Here is a 23,337-nt window from a genome sequence, read left to right as displayed (position 1 = left end):
TAGGACACCCCCCGAAAGTACAATGGCATTTTACCTCTTGTATGGAAATTAGCCTGAGGGTTATAGTTACATAAAGCATACGGTGACACCTCAATTTAAGCTCTGTTATCCAGCATTGAATGGCCAGTGTAAATACATAAGCATGCTATTGCAATGAATATGTACTTCTGTTTGTTTTCTTCAGGACGCATGAACAAGCTTTCCTTCTAACCAGACATCATACTTCATAGGTTCCCTATGTCAGTCTTCTGTATTGTTGGTAGCTCTGCATACTAAGTCACCCAGACAGTATGCATGAGATATAACCACACTGTGTCCTACTTGCATCTTTGGTGTCTACTTTTAGAAGCAATTTGATGATTTGCTTTTCTAAAACCCACCTGTCTCTTGTATGCACATATAATCATGATGGATGCCCCAATAAGCGTTTTGATAAGATTTTTCTAGGCTAAAATAATATATTTTCTGTACGCAGCAAGGCAGAAACTAAATTATGGAGTAACACCAAGTTATAACTCACTTGCTTTGCCTTTCCATGCTTGCCAACCTGAGACTTTCCCAACGGGAATTGAGGAGGTTCATCTGTTCCTGGATTTCATTTTCTTCATCATCAGAAAGTTTCCCAGTAGACAATAGTTGACTTCCAGCTTGCAAAACTCCTCCAACATTTCCCTGATGAGATGTTAATTCCATCATAAAGCCCTACAAATGAAGAAAACTTTTATAGTAGGAATTGAGAATAGTTACATTTTATCTCAAAATAATTATGTGCTGTGAAATAAAAGTGATTTCCAACCTGACATAGGTGCTAAAATTGTAAAGGACTTAGAGATAACAGAATGCTGAATCTTCCACACAAATTTAATTGATTCCGTTTCATAGACATTCTTCTAAGATAATTTAGTAATAAATTATTTTCTGCTACAACATATGTTTGTAAGATTTCACTGCTCCAAAGGAGATACAATTGCCATACACAAAAATAGATAACAATTAGAGATTATATGTGTGTATATATATATATATATATATATATATATATATATATATACACAGTGCCTACAAGTAGTATTCAACCCCCTGCAGATTTAGCAGGTTTGATAAGATGCAAATAAGTTAGAGCCTTCAAACTTCAAACAAGAGCAGGATTTATTAACAGATGCATAAATCTTACAAACCAAAAAGTTATGTTGCTCAGTTAAATTTTAATAAATTTTAAACATAACCCCTAGGTTTAATATTTTGTGGAATAACCCTTGTTTGCAATTACAGCTAATAATCGTCTTTTATAAGACCTGATCAGGACGGCACAGGTCTCTGGAGTTATCTTGGCCCACTCCTCCATGCAGATCTTCTCCAAGTTATCTAGGTTCTTTGGGTGTCTCATGTGGACTTTAATCTTGAGCTCCTTCCACAAGTTTTTAATTGGGTTAAGGTCAGGAGACTGACTAGGCCACTGCAACACCTTGATTTTTTCCCTCTTGAACCAGGCCTTGGTTTTCTTGGCTGTGTGCTTTGGGTCGTTGTCTTGTTGGAAGATGAAATGACGACCCATCTTAAGATCCTTGATGGAGGAGCGGAGGTTCTTTGCCAAAATCTCCAGGTAGGCTGTGCTATCCATCTTCCCATGGATGCGAACCAGATGGCCAGGCCCCTTGGCTGAGAAGCAGCCCCACAGCATGATTTTGCCACCACTATGCTTGACTGTGGGGATGGTATTCTTGGGGTTGTATGCAGTGCCATCCAGTCTCCAAACGTCACGTGTGTGGTTGGCACCAAAGATCTCAATCTTGGTCTCATCAGACCAGAGAACCTTGAACCAGTCTGTCTCAGAGTCCTCCAAGTGATCATGAGCAAACTGTAGACGAGCCTTGACATGACGCTTTGAAAGTAAAGGTACCTTACGGGCTCGTCTGGAACGGAGACCATTGCGGTGGAGTACGTTACTTATGGTATTGACTGAAACCAATGTCCCCACTGCCATGAGATCTTCCCGGAGCTCCTTCCTTGTTGTCCTTGGGTTAGCCTTGACTCTTCGGACAAGCCTGGCCTCGGCACGGGAGGAAACTTTCAAAGGCTGTCCAGGCCGTGGAAGGCTAACAGTAGTTCCATAAGCCTTCCACTTCCGGATGATGCTCCCAACAGTGGAGACAGGTAGGCCCAACTCCTTGGAAAGGGTTTTGTACCCCTTGCCAGCCTTGTGACCCTCCACGATCTTGTCTCTGATGGCCTTGGAATGCTCCTTTGTCTTTCCCATGTTGACCATGTATGAGTGCTGTTCACAAGTTTGGGGAGGGTCTTAAATAGCTCAAAAAAGGCTGGAAAAAGAGATAATTAATCCAAACATGTGAATCTCATTGTTCTTTGTGCCTGAACTACTTCTTAATACTTTAGGGGAACCAAACAGAATTCTGGTGGTTTGAGGGGTTGAATAATAAATGACCCTCTGAATAAACTTTTCACAATTTAAAAAAAAAATGAAACAAAGAAATAACATTCTTTTTTGCTGCAGTGCATTTCACACTTCCAGGCTGATCTACAGTCCAAATGTCACAATGCCAAGTTAATTCCGAATGTGTAAACCTGCTAAATCTGCAGGGGTTTGAATACTACTTGTAGGCACTGTATACACAGTATATGATACATAACTTTGAATAATATCCTAGACTTTGCTTGCCATAAGTTATGTTGCGGTTAAGTGACATTATATTATTTTAAAGGGGTTTTCCAGGCAAAATTTATTTATTTTGTTTAACATTATTTTAGTGCTATTAATGGGTTAATAATTGCACCGAAATACCTTTATCATTATTTTGAGTGATTTCTGGGTGTTTCTGGGAGCTCCTGCTATCTTCTGCATTTTTTTACCTGCTTCTCACTCCCTCTCTCACATCCCCTGCCTGTTTCACTAGGAAGCCCATGGACTACTAGTCCTATCTATCTACCTACCTATTTAACTCAGTCCCAATTCCCCTTCCCAAACCATACTTACCTGTCTTCCCTGTCCTGGAGATCATTTTCTTGGATCCCAGCATCATTTTCTTCTGTGGACTTCTTGTACATGCATAGTATGTGCTCTCTGCTTCTGCCAGCGACTGTACAATAAAACGCTATTGCACAGGCATGACAGAAGCGGAGGAAGTTCCGCTTTATGCCAGAAGAATGAAGATGGGTAAGCATGAGGGGGACGGGGGAAGGGAGTATTGGTTGTGCTTCGTTTCTGCAAATGTGGAATGGAAACATTGCTGGATCATTAGAAAATGTGCCTGGGGCGGTCATGTGATATATATAAAATATATATATTTTTTTAATTAAGTCAATTCTAAGTTAGGATTAACTTTCAAATTTATAAAAATGAACATTTTTCTCTTTGATTTTATTATTAGTATTTTTAATATAATATATAAAAGGATAAAACTGTTAGGAAACTTGCTAGAGTTTACACCAACTTACCTCATGAGAATGAAATTGGTCTTTTACTTCTTCTACATTGTAAGATATTGGCTCTTGACATTGTAACATATCTTCTGCTGACAGAAGCCAAGTAAGCACTTGTTCCAGTGATGACTGATAACTTTCTAGACCCATTCTCTGTTCCATTTCTAATTTGCCAAATGGTCTATCATCCATACCTTCCATTTTCTAAAGGAAAAACATTTGAAAATAATAAAAAAAAATATATACATAGTTTCTCTTTCTTTGTTTTTGTTTTTTTTCTTTACAATATCTGTACATTTACAATCTTTATTTTCTAACATTGTTTCTAACAATCTCAACTGAAGAAAACGGAAACATTTTACTGGACTTTCTACACAGTGTTGAAAAGTGAAGAATTGTTTAATAAAAATACTTTTTTTGTCTGCATTATCTGATATTGCTTTTCCCCTTGGGGATTTATGTGTATGTTATGCAGGTAATGGATTTGAATTGAGAACCTGGAGACAGGCAAAATAAGTTGTGCTTGATAAACACGGATATACTTAAATCCATCTTTTATTTGATGTTACTTCTATTCCTCTAATAACTGGTAAATGTGGCATTCATCATTGCAAGAGAAGAGGCATTTTCAGTGCACAGGAAAAAAAATCTGAAAGCCTATGAATGATCAATGTCTTTAATAACACATTTGAATACTGTTGCAAGTCCTTCTCCAAAAACTTCAGCATAAATTCCGCTTAAAATGCCTCTCTATGTTAGACAATGAGATAACATGTCTGTTCTGTGAGCTCAGAATCATGTTAAAATATAAGGACTGTTTGCTATTCTTACTACTTTTCAACTTGGTGGCTGTTGTCAACAGTTTGCATTTACTGTATATTGGTAGTGCATGGGGAGAAGGGCAGTTTTTTGGAGAAGTGGTTACTGAAAGTGCACGACTCTATTAAGATATTGTTGCTCTTACAATACTAGTGTTAACTTGACACTTAACATGTTAAGCACGCTGTAACCCTAAGATTGACGCTGTAAGCACAACTTATTCATAAGCACGGGCTATTTATACGATGAAATCAAGTAAAAATCAAGTGCACCTCCTTTGGCTTGTTGTCCATCTTTAACAAGATCAGTTTTAATATTAAACGCAGGGGCGTAACGATTGTGGTCACATGGAGTGCGACCACAACCGGGCCTGACAAGGTACGGGGCCCGTGGCCAGCTGGAGGTGGCAGTTGGGGAAAGCCTGGTTCCCTAACCGCTATACATAGTAGTGAACCAATAGGAGATATCACCGCTCAGCCCATGTGAAATAATATAAATTGTAACTTTTAATTACGCATATAAAATTCCATAATAGTTTACATCAACAAGGATCCATGAAGTGAAACAGTAAAATTCAGCTTACGCATTTCAGGGCGTCCATTCCAAGCCCCTTACTCATAGCTATAAATATAGTATCACCATAATCTTAATAACCTGCCAGGCAAATTTACCATGTCATTTTTAATGCAGAGTGAATGCTGTAATAACAAAATGCAAAAAATAATGATAGAATTGTGTGTGTGTGTGTGTGTGTGTGTTTGGAAGGGGGGGGGGGGGGTGTTACAAGCACCCTCAAAAAAGTTAATAAAAGCTAATCACAACCAAAATGCTGCCAAATGAAAGTACAACTTAAGCCCTTACTTAACTATGTCAACAGAAAAATGTAAAAAAAAATCTGAATTTTGAAAGGCAGGGAAGGAAAATATGAAAACAGTCGCCGAACATTAACGTGCAAAACTACCCTGCGTCCTTAAGGGGTTAACCCTGAAAAACTTTACATTTCTAATTCTAGATATATTAAAATAAAACATACAATCAAATAAGTTCAGTACTTGTTGTGTAGTTGCCTAATTCCCACATTGAACTTATATCTTTAGCAGGTGTGCTAGCAGATAACTGGGAGGTGAAATCACTAGGAAACATGCTTTGGAAACTAAACTAGTTATTATGTCAGCTTAGCAATTAAAAATTGAAATGTTCACAAAAAATAGAACCACATTTTGGTTTTCAATGATTATTTTAGAAAAGACAAGCACATTTCTAATTAAGAACCCTAGGTCTCCTTCCAATGCAGATACCATGGTTATGCTTTGCTTGACTTTTAATTAAGCTACATATCAGCTATCAAAGACTAATTCCCATTACAGAAGTTACGCTTCTCAGGGTAAAGCTAAGAGTTTATAAAAGAAATCAGATACACTCCACAGAGCATTTATAATTGTTGTAGTAGGAGGTAGGGACATTATGTATTTACCATGTTTTCCTGTGTATCTTCAATATCAGCCCCTCTTAACAATGTGATGAGAACTAGAAAACCATTAGGATAAATAGATAGGGCGGTATGTTCTGCTACCAAGCATCATTTACAGTAAATTATGAATTGTTCCAAACTCATAGAATTATATATAATTTCATGTAAGATCGTATGTACATGATAATCATATATAAATGTTGTATTCTAAATAACACTACAGGCATGAGTGCTTCCCTTATATTTACCTTTCCTCCATAAAATGATAATTATTTATGCCAGTTTTCTGGTATAAATGATGCCTGTAATCTATGCCAGCTATGAGCTGGTGTACATTTCATTGTAGGATCAATGTTCAACGGAAGATGCACATGATTTATGACAAGGCCTGCATTTTGTCATAAAACAGTCAGATTTGCATTATCCAGACTAGTGTATAAAATAGAAAATGCAATATAAATCCCCCTAAAACCAAGGCTTCATGCAGCGGGCAGCTGCGAAAACAAAATGATGCAGGGAAAATCACGGTGGCAACAGATCAGTTTTTCCTGCAGCCCTTTTCATAGGAAGTCTGCAGAGGTTTCCTGCTTTCTTCCTTAATTACATCTATTGGGAAATCACCAGTGTTTCCGTAGGTAAAATTGATATGCACCGATTTCCAAAACTGCAACAATATTTTTCCACCCAGTATAGATGACATTTACTAGAACCCCATCCACTCTGCAGAGACTGTAAAATGTCACGGTTTTTGTCACTGTGTCGCCATGTGGGGGCCAGGCCTATGTGGGATTCCATCTATAGAGTGAGGAAGTGTTTCGAATTTTTGCAGTTTTGAATCCTAAACTGGAATTGTATCGAAAAGAGGGTAAAGTCCTCACCCTTTGTGATCCACAGATGGTGTTGGCCTTAAAACCTGCACTAAATAAGGCCTTAAGGCCAGGACCCCATGAGTCATAAACACGGAAAAAGATTCTGTGTTTTATCCTCACAGCAGAGTGGATTTGATTCTAGCGAATCCCATCCCCACTTTAAATACATGCAGCGGGTACACTGCATTTTCAAAACCGGCCATAGTTTTGGAAATCGCAGTATGTCAATTATATCTAAGGGAATGCAGGCGGTATCCTCATAGATATAACTGAAGCAGAGCGTCTTCAGAAGAAACCTGTATGAACTTTCTGTGAAAAGTGTTGAGGGAAAAAACGCATTGCGTTGCCGTCACGGTTTTTCAAACAACGCTTTTTTCCGCTACGTGGGGCCTTAGCCTAACATGTGCCCGACTCCTAGAGCAGGAATTACACAAGTTTATTTTCTAAAAAATGTTAATGTAGTTTTATGAGCTAAAGCCTAGAGTGGATGAATAAAGTTAAAAGAAACTGCACCAAAAACTACCACAAAAAAAGACAATGGTTTACTAGTAGACAATGTGAACTTAGACATAGTCTGAAAATGTGGTAGATTTCTTAGAGTAGCTAATGGTAGTTAATGCTATTTCTAAGTTTATCTAATACCTGGCTAACTTTGGCCCAAAATTTTAGAACTTGATACACTTTGTCAAATTAAGCCAGTCCCTTTAAAAGTCACTTCAATTTTTTGTAAAGTCAATGTCCACTCGTCAAAAGAGTGAGAAAAATGTGTTATCAAACAAGATGCCCCAATATACATCACAGTTTGGAAAATTGTATAACCTTAGTATCATAACCTTAATATTCCAAGTCTTCCCCATATTGTGATTGCAGCCATTGTAAGTACCAACAAGACTCATCAAACCGAATGCTGTCGCTGTATGTATTAATTAATTAGCCATTCCGATTATTAAAAGATAAACAAATAAGCCATGATGACTGGTTTTATCAGTGACCTCTATTACTTTCTTATATATTAATTTACATTTTCATGCCAAACATTTCAAAATAAATCTGTCAAAAATTAAAATCTCCATGTTTTGTGGGCAGATGGCATGTATACGAAGGCAGTTAGGTGTGAATACTTACTTTATATCACCCAGTAAATAAAAATAAATTAGACTTTGCTGCTGAAGGACAAACATGTAGCATATGGCTAATGACAATCTTACTATTTCACTTTTATTACTGAGAAATGTAATAAAATATATATATTTTTAAATAGAAACTAAACAATAATGTAAATGGAAGTCTATCAGTTACAGTTACTCAAAAATAATAGTAAAAATGTCAAAAACAAAGCACTGTGCTGTACTGCGTGATGGTTTTAATAAGCTGCTAGAATAGTAGATGACATTCACATTATGGAAAAAGATACACTGATAAAATAGTGAATTTGAAGAAAGGAAGATGAATCGCTTTATTATAAATGCCCTTTTGATTGAATTAAAATAAGTGTATTCTGAATACATGGCTATTAATAGGGGACATGATCTTCATCCCAGCAACCTTGTAGCTTTAGAAAGATTGCGGTATGTACTGGACCCAATTGTATTGCAATAAAATGAACACGTTGAATGTCTTTCATTTAATATTTTAAAGGATACTGTACTTTTATATCTGGAGGTAGTTGGACCAAATTATATGTGACCTGAAAGATTTTCACTTTTCCAATCACACAGGTCCCAAATAATGTTCTAATACATCTAAGTAATATATATATATATGTATTAAAGATGAGCGAATACCGTTTGATCGAGTAGGTATTCAATCAAATATTATGGTACTCAACATATTCGATTTCGATCGAATACCACACGGTAAACGCAGTAAAAATTTGTATCCCTTCCCTGGTGCTTTTTTTGCACCAATAAAAGTGCAGGGAATGTGGGACAGGAAGCAGGAAAACGTAGGCATGGTAAAAAAAATGGGAAAAAGTCATTGGCTGGCTAAATCAGGTGACTTCGGATTTATAAGAATAGTGGCAGCCATGTTCGTGTCATTTGCAGCTTGCTGTTAGATAGATAGAGACAATACTGAGGGCTAGAGAAGGATTAGCTTGTGCTAGGCAGGCAGGAAACATTCTCAGAGGTACACTGCTTGATGAGTGTAAACAGTCCTATGAAAAAGTTTGGGCACCCCTATTAATCTTAATCATTTTTAGTTCTAAATATTTTGGTGTTTGCAACAGCCATTTCAGTTTGATATATCTAATAACTGATGGACACAGTAATATTTCAGGATTGAAATGAGGTTTATTGTACTAACAGAAAATGCGCAATATGCATTAAACCAAAATTTGACCGGTGCAAAAATATGGGCACCTCAACAGAAAAGTGACATTAATATTTAGTACATCCTCCTTTTGCAAAGATAACAGCCTCTAGTCGCTTCCTGTAGCTTTTAATCAGTTCCTGGATCCTGGATGAAGGTATTTTGGACCATTTCTTTCTACAAAACAATTCAAGTTCAGTTAAGTTTGATGGTCGCCGAACATGGACAGCCCGCTCTCAAATGATCTGAAAACAAAGATTGTTCAACATAGTTGTTCAGGGGAAGGATACAAAACGTTGTCTCAGAGATTTAACCTGTCAGTTTCCACTGTGAGGAACATAGTAAGGAAATGGAAGACCACAGGGACAGTTCTTGTTAAGCCCAGAAGTGGCAGGCCAAGAAAAATATCAGAAAGGCAGAGAAGAAGAATGGTGAGAACAGTCAAGGACAATCCACAGACCACCTCCAAAGAGCTGCAGCATCATCTTGCTGCAGATGGTGTCACTGTGCATCGGTCAACTATACAGCGCACTTTGCACAAATAGAAGCTGTATGGGAGAGTGATGAGAAAGAAGCCGTTTCTGCACGTACACCACAAATAGAGTTGCCTGAGGTATGAAAAAGCACATTTGGACAAGGCAGCTTCATTTTGGAAACAAAAATTGAGTTGTTTGGTTATAAAAAAAGGCGTTATGCATGGCGTCCAAAAAGAAACAGCATTCCAAGAAAAACACATGCTACCCACTGTAAAATTTGGTGGAGGTTCCATCATGCTTTGGGGCTGTGTGGCCAATGCCGGCATCGGGAATCTTGTTAAAGTTGAGAGTCGCATGGATTCCACTCAGTATCAGCAGATTCTTGAGAATAATGTTCAAGAATCAGTGACGAAGTTGAAGTTACGCCGGGGATGGATATTTCAGCAAGACAATGATCCAAAACACCGCTCCAAATCCTCAGGCATTCATGCAGAGGAACAATTACAATGTTCTGGAATGGCCATCCCAGTCCCCAGACCTGAATATCATTGAACATCTGTGGGATGATTTGAAGCGGGCTGTCCATGCTCGGCGACCATCTAACTTAACTGAACTTGAATTGTTTGTCCAAAATACCTTTATCCAGGATCCAGGAACTGATTAAAAGCTACAGGAAGCGACTAGAGGCTGTTATCTTTGCAAAAGGAGGATGTACTAAATATTAATGTCACTTTTCTGTTGAGGTGCCCATACTTTTGCACCGGTCAAATTTTGGTTTAATGCATATTGCACATTTTCTGTTAGTACAATAAACCTCATTTCAATCCTGAAATATTACTGTGTCCATCAGTTATTAGATATATCAAACTGAAATGGCTGTTGCAAATACCAAAATATTTAGAACTAAAAATGATTAAGATTAATAGGGGTGCCCAAACTTTTTCATAGGACTGTATATACCACTAGTATATACACTCATCCTGCAGCAAATTTTGATAAAAAGACCTTTTTAGGGCTCCAATTCTCTATCACTGGTATACACTTCATATGTGTCCCATAAGGGTGAGAAGCTAGCAGTTGTCCTTGCATCCGCTATATACGGTAGTAGATAAACGCCATACCTATCTACCCTCCATGTATACTTTACACAAACTGATGTATACAAGTCTTATCTCTATATACCCTCCGTATATACTTCAAACAAACTAATGTATACAAGTGTTTTTGTTCACTCATATTGTACCTGTGCCATTTGGGTGAGAAGAAAGCTGTATACTGTCATCCGGTATATATGGCAGTGGAAACGCTCAATATATCTACCCTCTGTGTATACAAAAAAACCAAAACATTTACAGTCCTATGAAAAAGTTTGGGCACCCCTATTAATCTTAATCATTTTTAGTTCTAAATATTTTGGTATTTGCAGCAGCCATTTCAGTTTGATATATCTAATAACTGATGGACACAGTAATATTTCAGGATTGAAATGAGGTTTATTGTACTAACAGAAAATGTGCAATATGCATTAAACCAAAATTTGACCGGTGCAAAAGTATGGGCACCTCAACAGAAAAGTGACATTAATATTTAGTACATCCTCCTTTTGCAAAGATAACAGCCTCTAGTCGCTTCCTGTAGCTTTTAATCAGTTCCTGGATCCTGGATGAAGGTATTTTGGACAAACAATTCAAGTTCAGTTAAGTTAGATGGTCGCCGAGCATGGACAGCCCGCTTCAAATCATCCCACAGATGTTCAATGATATTCAGGTCTGGGGACTGGGATGGCCATTCCAGAACATTGTAATTGTTCCTCTGCATGAATGCCTGAGGATTTGGAGCGGTGTTTTGGATCATTGTCTTGCTGAAATATCCATCCCCGGCGTACCTTCAACTTCGTCACTGATTCTTGAACATTATTCTCAAGAATCTGCTGATACTGAGTGGAATCCATGCGACTCTCAACTTTAACAAGATTCCCGGTGCCGGCATTGGCCACACAGCCCCAAAGCATGATGGAACCTCCACCAAATTTTACAGTGGGTAGCAAGTGTTTTTCTTGGAATGCTGTTTCTTTTTGGACGCCATGCATAACGCCTTTTTTTATAACCAAACAACTCAATTTTTGTTTCCAAAATGAAGCTGCCTTGTCCAAATGTGCTTTTTCATACCTCAGGCAACTCTATTTGTGGCGTACGTGCAGAAACGGCTTCTTTCTCATCACTCTCCCATACAGCTTCTATTTGTGCAAAGTGCGCTGTATAGTTGACCGATGCACAGTGACACCATCTGCAGCAAGATGATGCTGCAGCTCTTTGGAGGTGGTCTGTGGATTGTCCTTGACTCTTCTCACCATTCTTCTTCTCTGCCTTTCTGATATTTTTCTTGGCCTGCCACTTCTGGGCTTAACAAGAACTGTCCCTGTGGTCTTCCATTTCCTTACTATGTTCCTCACAGTGGAAACTGACAGGTTAAATCTCTGAGACAACGTTTTGTATCCTTCCCCTGAACAACTATGTTGAACAATCTTTGTTTTCAGATCATTTGAGAGCGGGCTGTCCATGTTCGGCGACCATCAAACTTAACTGAACTTGAATTGTTTTGTAGAAAGAAATGGTCCAAAATACCTTCATCCAGGATCCAGGAACTGATTAAAAGCTACAGGAAGCGACTAGAGGCTGTTATCTTTGCAAAAGGAGGATGTACTAAATATTAATGTCACTTTTCTGTTGAGGTGCCCATATTTTTGCACCGGTCAAATTTTGGTTTAATGCATATTGCGCATTTTCTGTTAGTACAATAAACCTCATTTCAATCCTGAAATATTACTGTGTCCATCAGTTATTAGATATATCAAACTGAAATGGCTGTTGCAAACACCAAAATATTTAGAACTAAAAATGATTAAGATTAATAGGGGTGCCCAAACTTTTTCATAGGACTGTATATACATCAGTTTGTGAACTCACTCATTCCTGTATACTGCTATCCGGTATATATGGCGTTTACTACCGTATATCTGCTGGTGCAAGTCTGAAATCACACCAAGGGGCAAAAATTTAAAAACTGCTGGTGTAAGGCTCACATCACACCAAGGGGGAGGAACTCTCCTCTTTGGCGCTAGCGAGGGTTGATGCAAACATTTCCATCATATTCTGCACCAGTTGCTTGTGGCAATACATTTATGCGATTGGTCCTCCCCTCTACCAGAATGAAAGAGGAGATGTTATTTTTATACTGGGGATCGAGGATTGCAAAAATTCAGTATTGGTTCCTCTCCATGATGTGTACAATGCGTTTATCACTGGAAAAGCAGCCCAACATGAAGTCAGCCATGTGTGCCACAGTGTTACTTGGCATGATTTCGCTGCCCCTACCGGAAGGGTCACTCTCAATTTCCTCCTCCCCTTTGCCTCATCCGCGCTGAAGCAATGGGACGCACTGCACTACCCCGCTAGCCTCGTGTGTGTGTGAGTGACATCATTTGCCACTTCATCCTCTTCATCTTCCTCCATCATTCAACACTGAGAAGCTGACAGGAGTGCGCTCTGAATATCTAGCTGTGATGGGTCTGCTTATTCCGGACTCTTCAGTGTGCAATGTGTTATCCCTAATTGTGAGGAGGGATTCTTGCATCACACAGAGGAGCGAGATGGTTACACTCGCTAATGCATCGTCAAAGCTGACCCTTTTGATGGACTCCTCAAAGATGCGTAGTATCTCACATAAGTCTGCCATCCATGGCTACTCATGATGCAGAAACTGAGGGAGCTGACTTTCAGGACTTTGAGGAACCCTTGGGTTTTGGAGATGGTACTCCATCAAAGATCTCTGCTGCTCACACATATGGTATGTTGAGTTCCAGCGTGTGGTGATGTCGCATGTGTTTAGGCAGATATAGGTGTTGCTGGAGGGTTTTCAGGCTAGCGGCGGCAAATGTAGACTTACGAAAGTGAGCGCACAAACGGCACACTTTCACCAGTAGCTCAGGCACATTGGGGTAGATTTTTAAAAACCTTTGAACCACCAACTTGCAAGCTTGGGCCAGGCATGGAAAGTGTTTTGAGTCTGGCAAGCTCCAGAGCTGCTGCCAGGTTCCAGCCATTATCACGCACGACCATGCCTGGGCCCAGGTGCATCGGTGAAAACCACATTGCTGTCTCCTCTAGGATGTCATCCCTCACCTTGGGGGCAGTGTGTTTTCTGTCGCACAAGCTGATAAGCTTCAGCACAACCTGCTGACGTCTCCCCACGCCAGTGCTGCAGTGTTTCCAGCTCGCAGCTGGGGTCAATGTTACGGCCAAGGAGGAGGCTTTGTCAGAACCCCTGCCAGGAATCTTGCGGGGGGATAGGAGATAGGCTGCCCCAGTTTGTAACCTGGTCGCAGCCTCCACTACATTCATCCAGCCTGTCATTACAGAGATGCAGCGTCCCTGTCCGCATGCGCTTGTCCTGGCATCAGTGGTTAAGTGGACCTTAGAGCAATGTGCGGAACTCAGGGCCCGCCAGATGTTATGGGACATGTGCTGGTGCAAGGCGGGGATGGCACACCAAGAGAAGTAGTGATGGCTAGGGGCAGCATAGCGAGGTGCCACAGCTGCCGTCAGGCCTGAGTCTCCACAAGCAGAAACACCAACATCTCCAGGGCCAGCAGTTTTGAGATGTGCCCGTTTAAGGCTTGGGCATGTGGGTGGGTTATGCTGTACTTCTGCCTGCGATCAAATGCCTGGGAGATGAAGATTTGCTGGGAAGAGGCGCATGATGGTGCAGTCAAAAGGAGCAGAGTCAGGAAAAGGGGAGGATGAGGGTGAAGTCTTCAAAGTGACAGAGGCAGAGGAAGATGTGGAGGTTTCCTGGTTGGTGATCTGGACTGCAGTGCCAGCACTGGAAACAGTGGAAAAGTCAGTGTCGGCATTGAGCCCAGTGCTTGCTGAGGTGGTCAGGTTGCTTTTCTCAGAGCCCCTATTGAGTTATGAGTTGCACAGTGTGAAAATTGCACTCAGTTTGTCCTCTGCGCATATGTTGAAAAACCTACACACCATCGAGGGACATGGCCTCGATGGGTGACTTTTGGGTGAGTGGCTAGTACAGGGAACCACTTGGGCCTTGCTGGCTCTGGCCTGGCTTCTGTGAAGCAGCTGTCCTGTGCCTCTGGACATGGGTCTACTTGAAACAAATATCAAATATTTAACTACTTGCTTATCTCTAATATATATAACTGTTTCAAAATATAATATTTTAGTGCTTTTAAGGGAAACAATCTAGGAAGCGATACCTTAAAAAAAAAAAAGGCTTTAGGCTGAATTCTTATCAGTCTGCATGCAACTACCAGCATCTGCAACAGTTAAGTAGCCACATGCTACTTAATTATTTTTTACAACTCCCTTGGCCTATACCTAATATACTCTGGGGTTTGAAGAGACCCAAGAGTATAATAATTTCACATCCGGTTATAGCCGAACAAGTTCAGACTGAATCTGTGCATTGATTCATCCGAACAACAAACAAAACAAATCTTCAGAGTTGTGCCCATCCTTTTTGTAAATGATGGTTTTGTGAGCATCATTTAATAAAGTGTATTACATAAATGGAGTCTATGTTTAGTAAATTAATGGAGCCTGTTGCTCAGTCAGTAGAGAGACAGCTTTGTATACACCACACTCTGGATTCAAAGTTCAAGCCTTTTCTCACACCCCATGAAGTAAACTTTAGGTTAGTAGATTGCTCTCCAGGCAACCTCATTCATATTCACTATTACAGTTATTCCCTCTGTAACAAATCCTATTAAAGAAATATGTAATAGAAGGCCTATGATAACTCCGTAAGAACCTCCATGAGTGTCCTATTTTGGTTCCTTACAACATGTAGCTATAATACTGCCTCGTACGATGAAAGAAATAACATTTAGTTGATTGAGTTAATGTCAGAATGATTTTTGGAAATGTAATAGATGTATTGTTTGCCAGTGTTTGGGGGGAATTAGCTGCCTTTAGTCTGTTTAGCACTTGCCTTTCTGAGACACATTTCGTGTAGTATTAAATGGCTCAGCGGCACTGAATACATTGTTGATGAAATCCAAATTTTGTTTCAGCAACTGAAATAGATTTCTGCAAACTAAACGGAAACATCCTGCAGAGAAAATGTCCTTTTAAACATTTTCTTTTTCTTAGAGAAGAAACAAAAAACTTTATTGAAATTGCTTTGCTACTTTGCTGGCTGATAACTTCACCACTTTTTCTAGCTTTTTGGTGAAATATTATGCAGTATATCAAGTCCAGAGTGATTTGAGTGATTTATACTCACTTACTACACTACTAAAATTCTCAGACACATATTTCAGTTGCACTATCCGCAAAATGCTTTGCTTCTATATCACATAATAAAACAGCCATTTTTATACTTTAAAGTGCAAGCCAAAGTCTTATGTTTTAATACTGTTTTAAGTGCTTGTTCACACTGGGTTTTTAAAGGAGAAATGCACACTAAAACATCTTCTGTCATGTCTCAGTAGACGTCATATTCAAACAGCTCAGCGCCTTGATCAACCCCATAGACATCCATTGAAGTGGCAGAGTGCATGTGAGACCACCTAGCCACCAAAAATCCTCACGGCAGTTGTGGAGTGAAGGGGAATGGACAGTAAAGACACCCTAGAGCAATAATACATTTATCGTTTTTTCTGTGTAAGGTAACATAGCAGAAAATTTTTTACTATATATTTCTTCTTTAAAGTTTGATACACCATATTATATTAAAATACGATTTACATTACTCCCTAAGGGGATTTTACTGGCCTATGTATTACAATTCCCCAAAAGTAATACAAAATTATTCTTCAATTGCATAAATAATAAGAGAATAAAAACTGACAATGTGGGCACTCTCAAAAATAATCTGGGTGTAATGGTGGATCAGGATGAGGAAAAAGCACAAGTATAAAAAGCACAAGTAATGCCTTCTTCTCTACAGTGTTTACACAAGAAAATCCATTGGCCAACAACATGATTAGGGGTAATGTTAACTCTCAATTGAATGTCACCTGATTAACCAAGGAAGAAGTATGGCGCCGCCTGCAAAACACTAAAATAGACAAATCGCCTGGTCCAGATGGAATACACACCCGAGTTCTGAGGGAATTAAGCATGGTTATAGATAGACCCTTGTATCTAATATTTAAGGATTCAGTAATGACTGGGTCTTTTCCACAGGATTGGCGAATAGCAAATCTGGTGCCAATTTTCAAAAAGGGGTGTAAAAGTGAACCTGGAAACTATAGGCCAGTAAGTTTAACTTCTGTGGTGGGAAAGATATTTGAGGGTTTTCTAAGAGATGCTATCCTGAAGTATCTCAATGTAAATAATCTTATAACACCCAATCAGCATGGGTTTATGAGGAATCGGTCCTGTCAGACTAATCTGATCAGCTTCTATGAGGAGGTAAGTTCAAGACTGGACATGGGTAACGTGGTGTACCTGGACTTTTCAAAGGCTTTTGACACTGTTACACATAAACGGTTGGTATGCAAAATGAGAATGTTGGGACTGGGGGAAAACATATGCATTTGGGTTTGCAACTGGCTCACTGATAGGAAACAGAGGGTACTTGTTAATGGTAAATATTCAGACTGGGTCTCAGTCACCAGTGGGGTGCCGCAGGGGTCAGTATTAGGTCCTCTCTTGTTTAATATCTTTATTAATGATCTAGTAGAGGGTTTACAAAGCAGAGTGTCCATATTTGCAGATGATACTAAACTTTGTAGGGTAATTAATAATGAGGAGGATAGTAGAATATTACAAGGGGATCTAAGAAAACTGGAAGCATGGGCGGAGACTTGGCAAATGAAGTTTAATGTTGACAAATGTAAGGTAATGCACTTTGGTCGACGTAGTAAAATGTATGACTATGTACTTAATAGTAAATTACTGGGTAAGACTGCCAATGAAAAAGACTTAGGGATTTTGGTGGACAGCAAGCTTACCTTTAATGACCAGTGTCAGGCAGCTGCTGCCAAGGCAAATACAATTATGGGATGCATCAAAAGAGATATAGATTCTCATGACAAGGACATAGTTATGCCTCTATACAAATCACTGGTACGGCCACACTTAGAATATTGTGCGCAATTTTGGGCCCTGATGTACAAGAAAGACATAAGTAAACTTGAAAAAGTGCAAAGTGCAAAAGTGCAAAGATATGGGCAACCAAAATGATTAGGGGAATTGGGCTTATTCAGCTTAGAGAAAAGACGTCTACGGGGAGAGCTAATAACAATGTACAAATACATGAAGGGACAATACAAAGAACTTTCTAAGGATATTTTTACTCCTAGGCCAGTGACAGTGACAAGAGGACATCCTCTAACGTCTGGAGGAGAGAAAGTTTCACCAGAAACATAGAAGGGGATTCTTCACAGTAAGAACAGCGAGGCTCTGGAACTCTCTGCCCCAGGAAGTGGTGATGGTGGATTCATTAAACAAGTTCAAAGAGGTCCTGGATGCCTTTCTTGAAGAGAAAAATATAACAGGTTATGGACTCTAGATTTTAAGGACACGTTGATCCAGGGTTTTTATACTGACTGCCATATTTGGAGTCGGGAAGGATTTTTTTCCCCTGAAATAGGGGAATTGGCATGAGCCTCATGGGGTTTTTGCCTTCCCCTGGATCAACACTATAGGGATTGTAGGGTTATAGGTTGGACTTGATGGACTAATGTCTTTATCCAACCTCATCTACTATGTAACTATGTAACTATGCATGTGCACACAGTTCCACATGCCAGAGGATTAGATACGCGCCTCTTAACACAATACTACACAGGGAGGATTAGATACGTGCCTCTGCACACAGTACCACAAGCCATATGATTAGATATGTGTCTCAGCACACACTCTGCACCACACAATAGAGTTTTACTCCAGGTTTTCATAGCCACGCTGCCATTTTTCTTCAATGCTGTATGTCAGCTTTAAAGAGGCAGGGCACTGTGGATGACACTGTTATACAAGGTCTCATTCAAACAGCTTTACTCCATTACAACCGATCACAGGTTTTTCACTGATATCCAAAATGAGATACACATAATCACATGACGCTTATGGACACATAAAAACGATATACAAAATACACCACTGCAAAATTGGACAATTCTTATGGGGCCACTACACAAACAAAAAATGTAATATACTCGTGCGAAGCCAGGTCCTATTGCTAGTATGTTATAAGAGGTGACAGGTCCACTTTGAATAACTAATGCTAGAGATCAAAATTTACTACAGAATTCTTTGGTTTATACTTAGAGATGAGCGAACAGTGTTCTATCGAACTCATGTTCGATCGGATATTAGGCTGTTCGGCATGTTCGAATCGAATCGAACACCGCGTGGTAAAGTGCGCCATTACTCGATTCCCCTCCCACCTTCCCTGGCGCCTTTTTTGCTCCAATAACAGCGCAGGGTAGGTGGGACAGGAACTACGACACCGGTGACGTTGAAAAAAGTAGGCAAAACCCATTGGCTGCCGAAAACATGTGACCTCTAATTTAAAAGAACAGCGCCGCCCAGCTTCGCGTCATTCTGAGCTTGCAATTCACCGGGGACGGAGGTTTCCGTCCAGCTAGCTAGGGCTTAGATTCTGGGTAGGCAGGGACAGGCTAGGATAGGAAGGAGAAGACAACCAACAGCTCTTGTAAGAGCTAAATTTCAGGGAGAAGCTTGTCAGTGTAACGTGGCACTGACGGGCTCAATCGCCGCAACCCAGCTTTCCCAGGATCCTGAATGGAATACACTGTCAGTGTATTCCCGTATACCCGATATATACCCCGATACCCGTTCCAACGGTGTGCCCCCCCACCTTCACCCCAGAAATACCCTGCAAGTCCCCTAGCAATAGAATTGGGGCTATATACACCCACAATTTTTACTACTGGTATACAGTGCCATTGTCTGACTGGGAATTCAAAGAATATATTGGGAATACAAATACCCTCATTTCTTGCTACTGCCATATAGTGCCAGTTTCTGACTGGTAATTCAAAGAATATATTGGGGTTACGTGCACCCACAATTTTTACTACTGGTATACAGTGCCATTGTCTGACTGGGAATTCAAAGAGTATATTGGGAATACAAATACCCTCATTTCTTGCTACTGCCATATAGTGCCAGTTTCTGACTGGGAATTCAAAGAATATATTGGGGTTACGTGCACCCACAATTTTTACTACTGGTATACAGTGCCATTGTCTGACTGGGAATTCAAAGAATATATTGGGAATACAAATACCCTCATTTCTTGCTACTGCCATATAGTGCCAGTGTCTGACTGGTAATTCAAAGAATATATTGGGGTTACGTGCACCCACAATTTTTACTACTGGTATACAGTGCCATTGTCTGACTGGGAATTCAAAGAGTATATTGGGAATACAAATACCCTCATTTCTTGCTACTGCCATATAGTGCCAGTTTCTGACTGGTAATTCAAAGAATATATTGGGGTTACGTGCACCCACAATTTTTACTACTGGTATACAGTGCCATTGTCTGACTGGGAATTCAAAGAGTATATTGGGAATACAAATACCCTCATTTCTTGCTACTGCCATATAGTGCCAGTTTCTGACTGGTAATTCAAAGAATATATTGGGGTTACGTGCACCCACAATTTTTACTACTGGTATACAGTGCCATTGTCTGACTGGGAATTCAAAGAGTATATTGGGAATACAAATACCCTCATTTCTTGCTACTGCCATATAGTGCCAGTTTCTGACTGGGAATTCAAAGAATATATTGGGGTTACGTGCACCCACAATTTTTACTACTGGTATACAGTGCCATTGTCTGACTGGAAATTCAAAGAATATATTGGGGTTATAAATACCCTCATTTCTTGCTACTGCCATATAGTGCCAGTTTCTGACTGGTAATTCAAAGAATATATTGGGGTTACGTGCACCCACAATTTTTACTACTGGTATACAGTGCCATTGTCTGACTGGGAATTCAAAGAGTATATTGGGAATACAAATACCCTCATTTCTTGCTACTGCCATATAGTGCCAGTTTCTGACTGGGAATTCAAAGAATATATTGGGGTTACGTGCACCCCCAATTTTTACTACTGGTATACAGTGCCATTGTCTGACTGGGAATTCAAAGAATATATTGGGGTTATAAATACCCTCATTTCTTGCTACTGCCATATAGTGCCAGTTTCTGACTGGTAATTCAAAGAATATATTGGGGTTACGTGCACCCACAATTTTTACTACTGGTATACAGTGCCATTGTCTGACTGGGAATTCAAAGAGTATATTGGGAATACAAATACCCTCATTTCTTGCTACTGCCATATAGTGCCAGTTTCTGACTGGGAATTCAAAGAATATATTGGGGTTACGTGCACCCCCAATTTTTACTACTGGTATACAGTGCCATTGTCTGACTGGGAATTCAAAGAATATATTGGGGTTATAAATACCCTCATTTCTTGCTACTGCCATATAGTGCCAGTTTCTGACTGGTAATTCAAAGAATATATTGGGGTTACGTGCACCCACAATTTTTACTACTGGTATACAGTGCCATTGTCTGACTGGGAATTCAAAGAGTATATTGGGAATACAAATACCCTCATTTCTTGCTACTGCCATATAGTGCCAGTTTCTGACTGGTAATTCAAAGAATATATTGGGGTTACGTGCACCCACAATTTTTACTACTGGTATACAGTGCCATTGTCTGACTGGGAATTCAAAGAGTATATTGGGAATACAAATACCCTCATTTCTTGCTACTGCCATATAGTGCCAGTTTCTGACTGGTAATTCAAAGAATATATTGGGGTTACGTGCACCCACAATTTTTACTACTGGTATACAGTGCCATTGTCTGACTGGGAATTCAAAGAGTATATTGGGAATACAAATACCCTCATTTCTTGCTACTGCCATATAGTGCCAGTTTCTGACTGGGAATTCAAAGAATATATTGGGGTTACGTGCACCCACAATTTTTACTACTGGTATACAGTGCCATTGTCTGACTGGGAATTCAAAGAATATATTGGGGTTATAAATACCCTCATTTCTTGCTACTGCCATATAGTGCCAGTTTCTGACTGGGAATTCAAAGAATATATTGGGGTTACGTGCACCCACAATTTTTACTACTGGTATACAGTGCCATTGTCTGACTGGGAATTCAAAGAGTATATTGGGAATACAAATACCCTCATTTCTTGCTACTGCCATATAGTGCCAGTTTCTGACTGGGAATTCAAAGAATATATTGGGGTTACGTGCACCCACAATTTTTACTACTGGTATACAGTGCCATTGTCTGACTGGGAATTCAAAGAATATATTGGGGTTATAAATACCCTCATTTCTTGCTACTGCCATATAGTGCCAGTTTCTGACTGGTAATTCAAAGAATATATTGGGGTTACGTGCACCCACAATTTTTACTACTGGTATACAGTGCCATTGTCTGACTGGGAATTCAAAGAGTATATTGGGAATACAAATACCCTCATTTCTTGCTACTGCCATATAGTGCCAGTTTCTGACTGGTAATTCAAAGAATATATTGGGGTTACGTGCACCCACAATTTTTACTACTGGTATACAGTGCCATTGTCTGACTGGGAATTCAAAGAGTATATTGGGAATACAAATACCCTCATTTCTTGCTACTGCCATATAGTGCCAGTTTCTGACTGGTAATTCAAAGAATATATTGGGGTTACGTGCACCCACAATTTTTACTACTGGTATACAGTGCCATTGTCTGACTGGGAATTCAAAGAGTATATTGGGAATACAAATACCCTCATTTCTTGCTACTGCCATATAGTGCCAGTTTCTGACTGGTAATTCAAAGAATATATTGGGGTTACGTGCACCCACAATTTTTACTACTGGTATACAGTGCCATTGTCTGACTGGGAATTCAAAGAGTATATTGGGAATACAAATACCCTCATTTCTTGCTACTGCCATATAGTGCCAGTTTCTGACTGGGAATTCAAAGAATATATTGGGGTTACGTGCACCCACAATTTTTACTACTGGTATACAGTGCCATTGTCTGACTGGGAATTCAAAGAATATATTGGGGTTATAAATACCCTCATTTCTTGCTACTGCCATATAGTGCCAGTTTCTGACTGGGAATTCAAAGAATATATTGGGGTTACGTGCACCCACAATTTTTACTACTGGTATACAGTGCCATTGTCTGACTGGGAATTCAAAGAGTATATTGGGAATACAAATACCCTCATTTCTTGCTACTGCCATATAGTGCCAGTTTCTGACTGGGAATTCAAAGAATATATTGGGGTTACGTGCACCCACAATTTTTACTACTGGTATACAGTGCCATTGTCTGACTGGGAATTCAAAGAATATATTGGGGTTATAAATACCCTCATTTCTTGCTACTGCCATATAGTGCCAGTTTCTGACTGGTAATTCAAAGAATATATTGGGGTTACGTGCACCCACAATTTTTACTACTGGTATACAGTGCCATTGTCTGACTGGGAATTCAAAGAGTATATTGGGAATACAAATACCCTCATTTCTTGCTACTGCCATATAGTGCCAGTTTCTGACTGGGAATTCAAAGAATATATTGGGGTTACGTGCACCCCCAATTTTTACTACTGGTATACAGTGCCATTGTCTGACTGGGAATTCAAAGAATATATTGGGGTTATAAATACCCTCATTTCTTGCTACTGCCATATAGTGCCAGTTTCTGACTGGTAATTCAAAGAATATATTGGGGTTACGTGCACCCACAATTTTTACTACTGGTATACAGTGCCATTGTCTGACTGGGAATTCAAAGAGTATATTGGGAATACAAATACCCTCATTTCTTGCTACTGCCATATAGTGCCAGTTTCTGACTGGTAATTCAAAGAATATATTGGGGTTACGTGCACC

The 23,337-nt window shown here is 39.6% G+C and overlaps 1 protein-coding gene across 11 annotated transcripts in view; it reads right to left on the bottom strand.

Annotated features, from left to right (window-relative positions):
* The window catches only part of DMD (dystrophin), a 1,873,751-nt gene that overhangs the window by 1,202,707 nt on the left and 647,707 nt on the right, over window positions 1–23,337 (bottom strand). For all 11 annotated transcript variants that reach the window (XM_075265063.1, XM_075265067.1, XM_075265060.1 and 8 more), the window contains 2 exons: window positions 3,454–3,642; window positions 521–702 (listed from right to left, as the gene is read on the bottom strand). In XM_075265063.1, coding sequence (XP_075121164.1) covers window positions 521–702; window positions 3,454–3,642 — 371 coding nt within the window. The remainder of the gene's footprint in view (window positions 1–520; window positions 703–3,453; window positions 3,643–23,337) is intronic.

The sequence above is a fragment of the Leptodactylus fuscus genome, chromosome 2, assembly GCF_031893055.1.
Source record: "Leptodactylus fuscus isolate aLepFus1 chromosome 2, aLepFus1.hap2, whole genome shotgun sequence".
Taxonomy (NCBI): Eukaryota; Metazoa; Chordata; class Amphibia; order Anura; family Leptodactylidae; genus Leptodactylus; species Leptodactylus fuscus.
The sequence above is the reverse complement of the archived record's forward strand: the minus strand, read 5'-3'. Positions and strand labels throughout refer to the sequence as shown.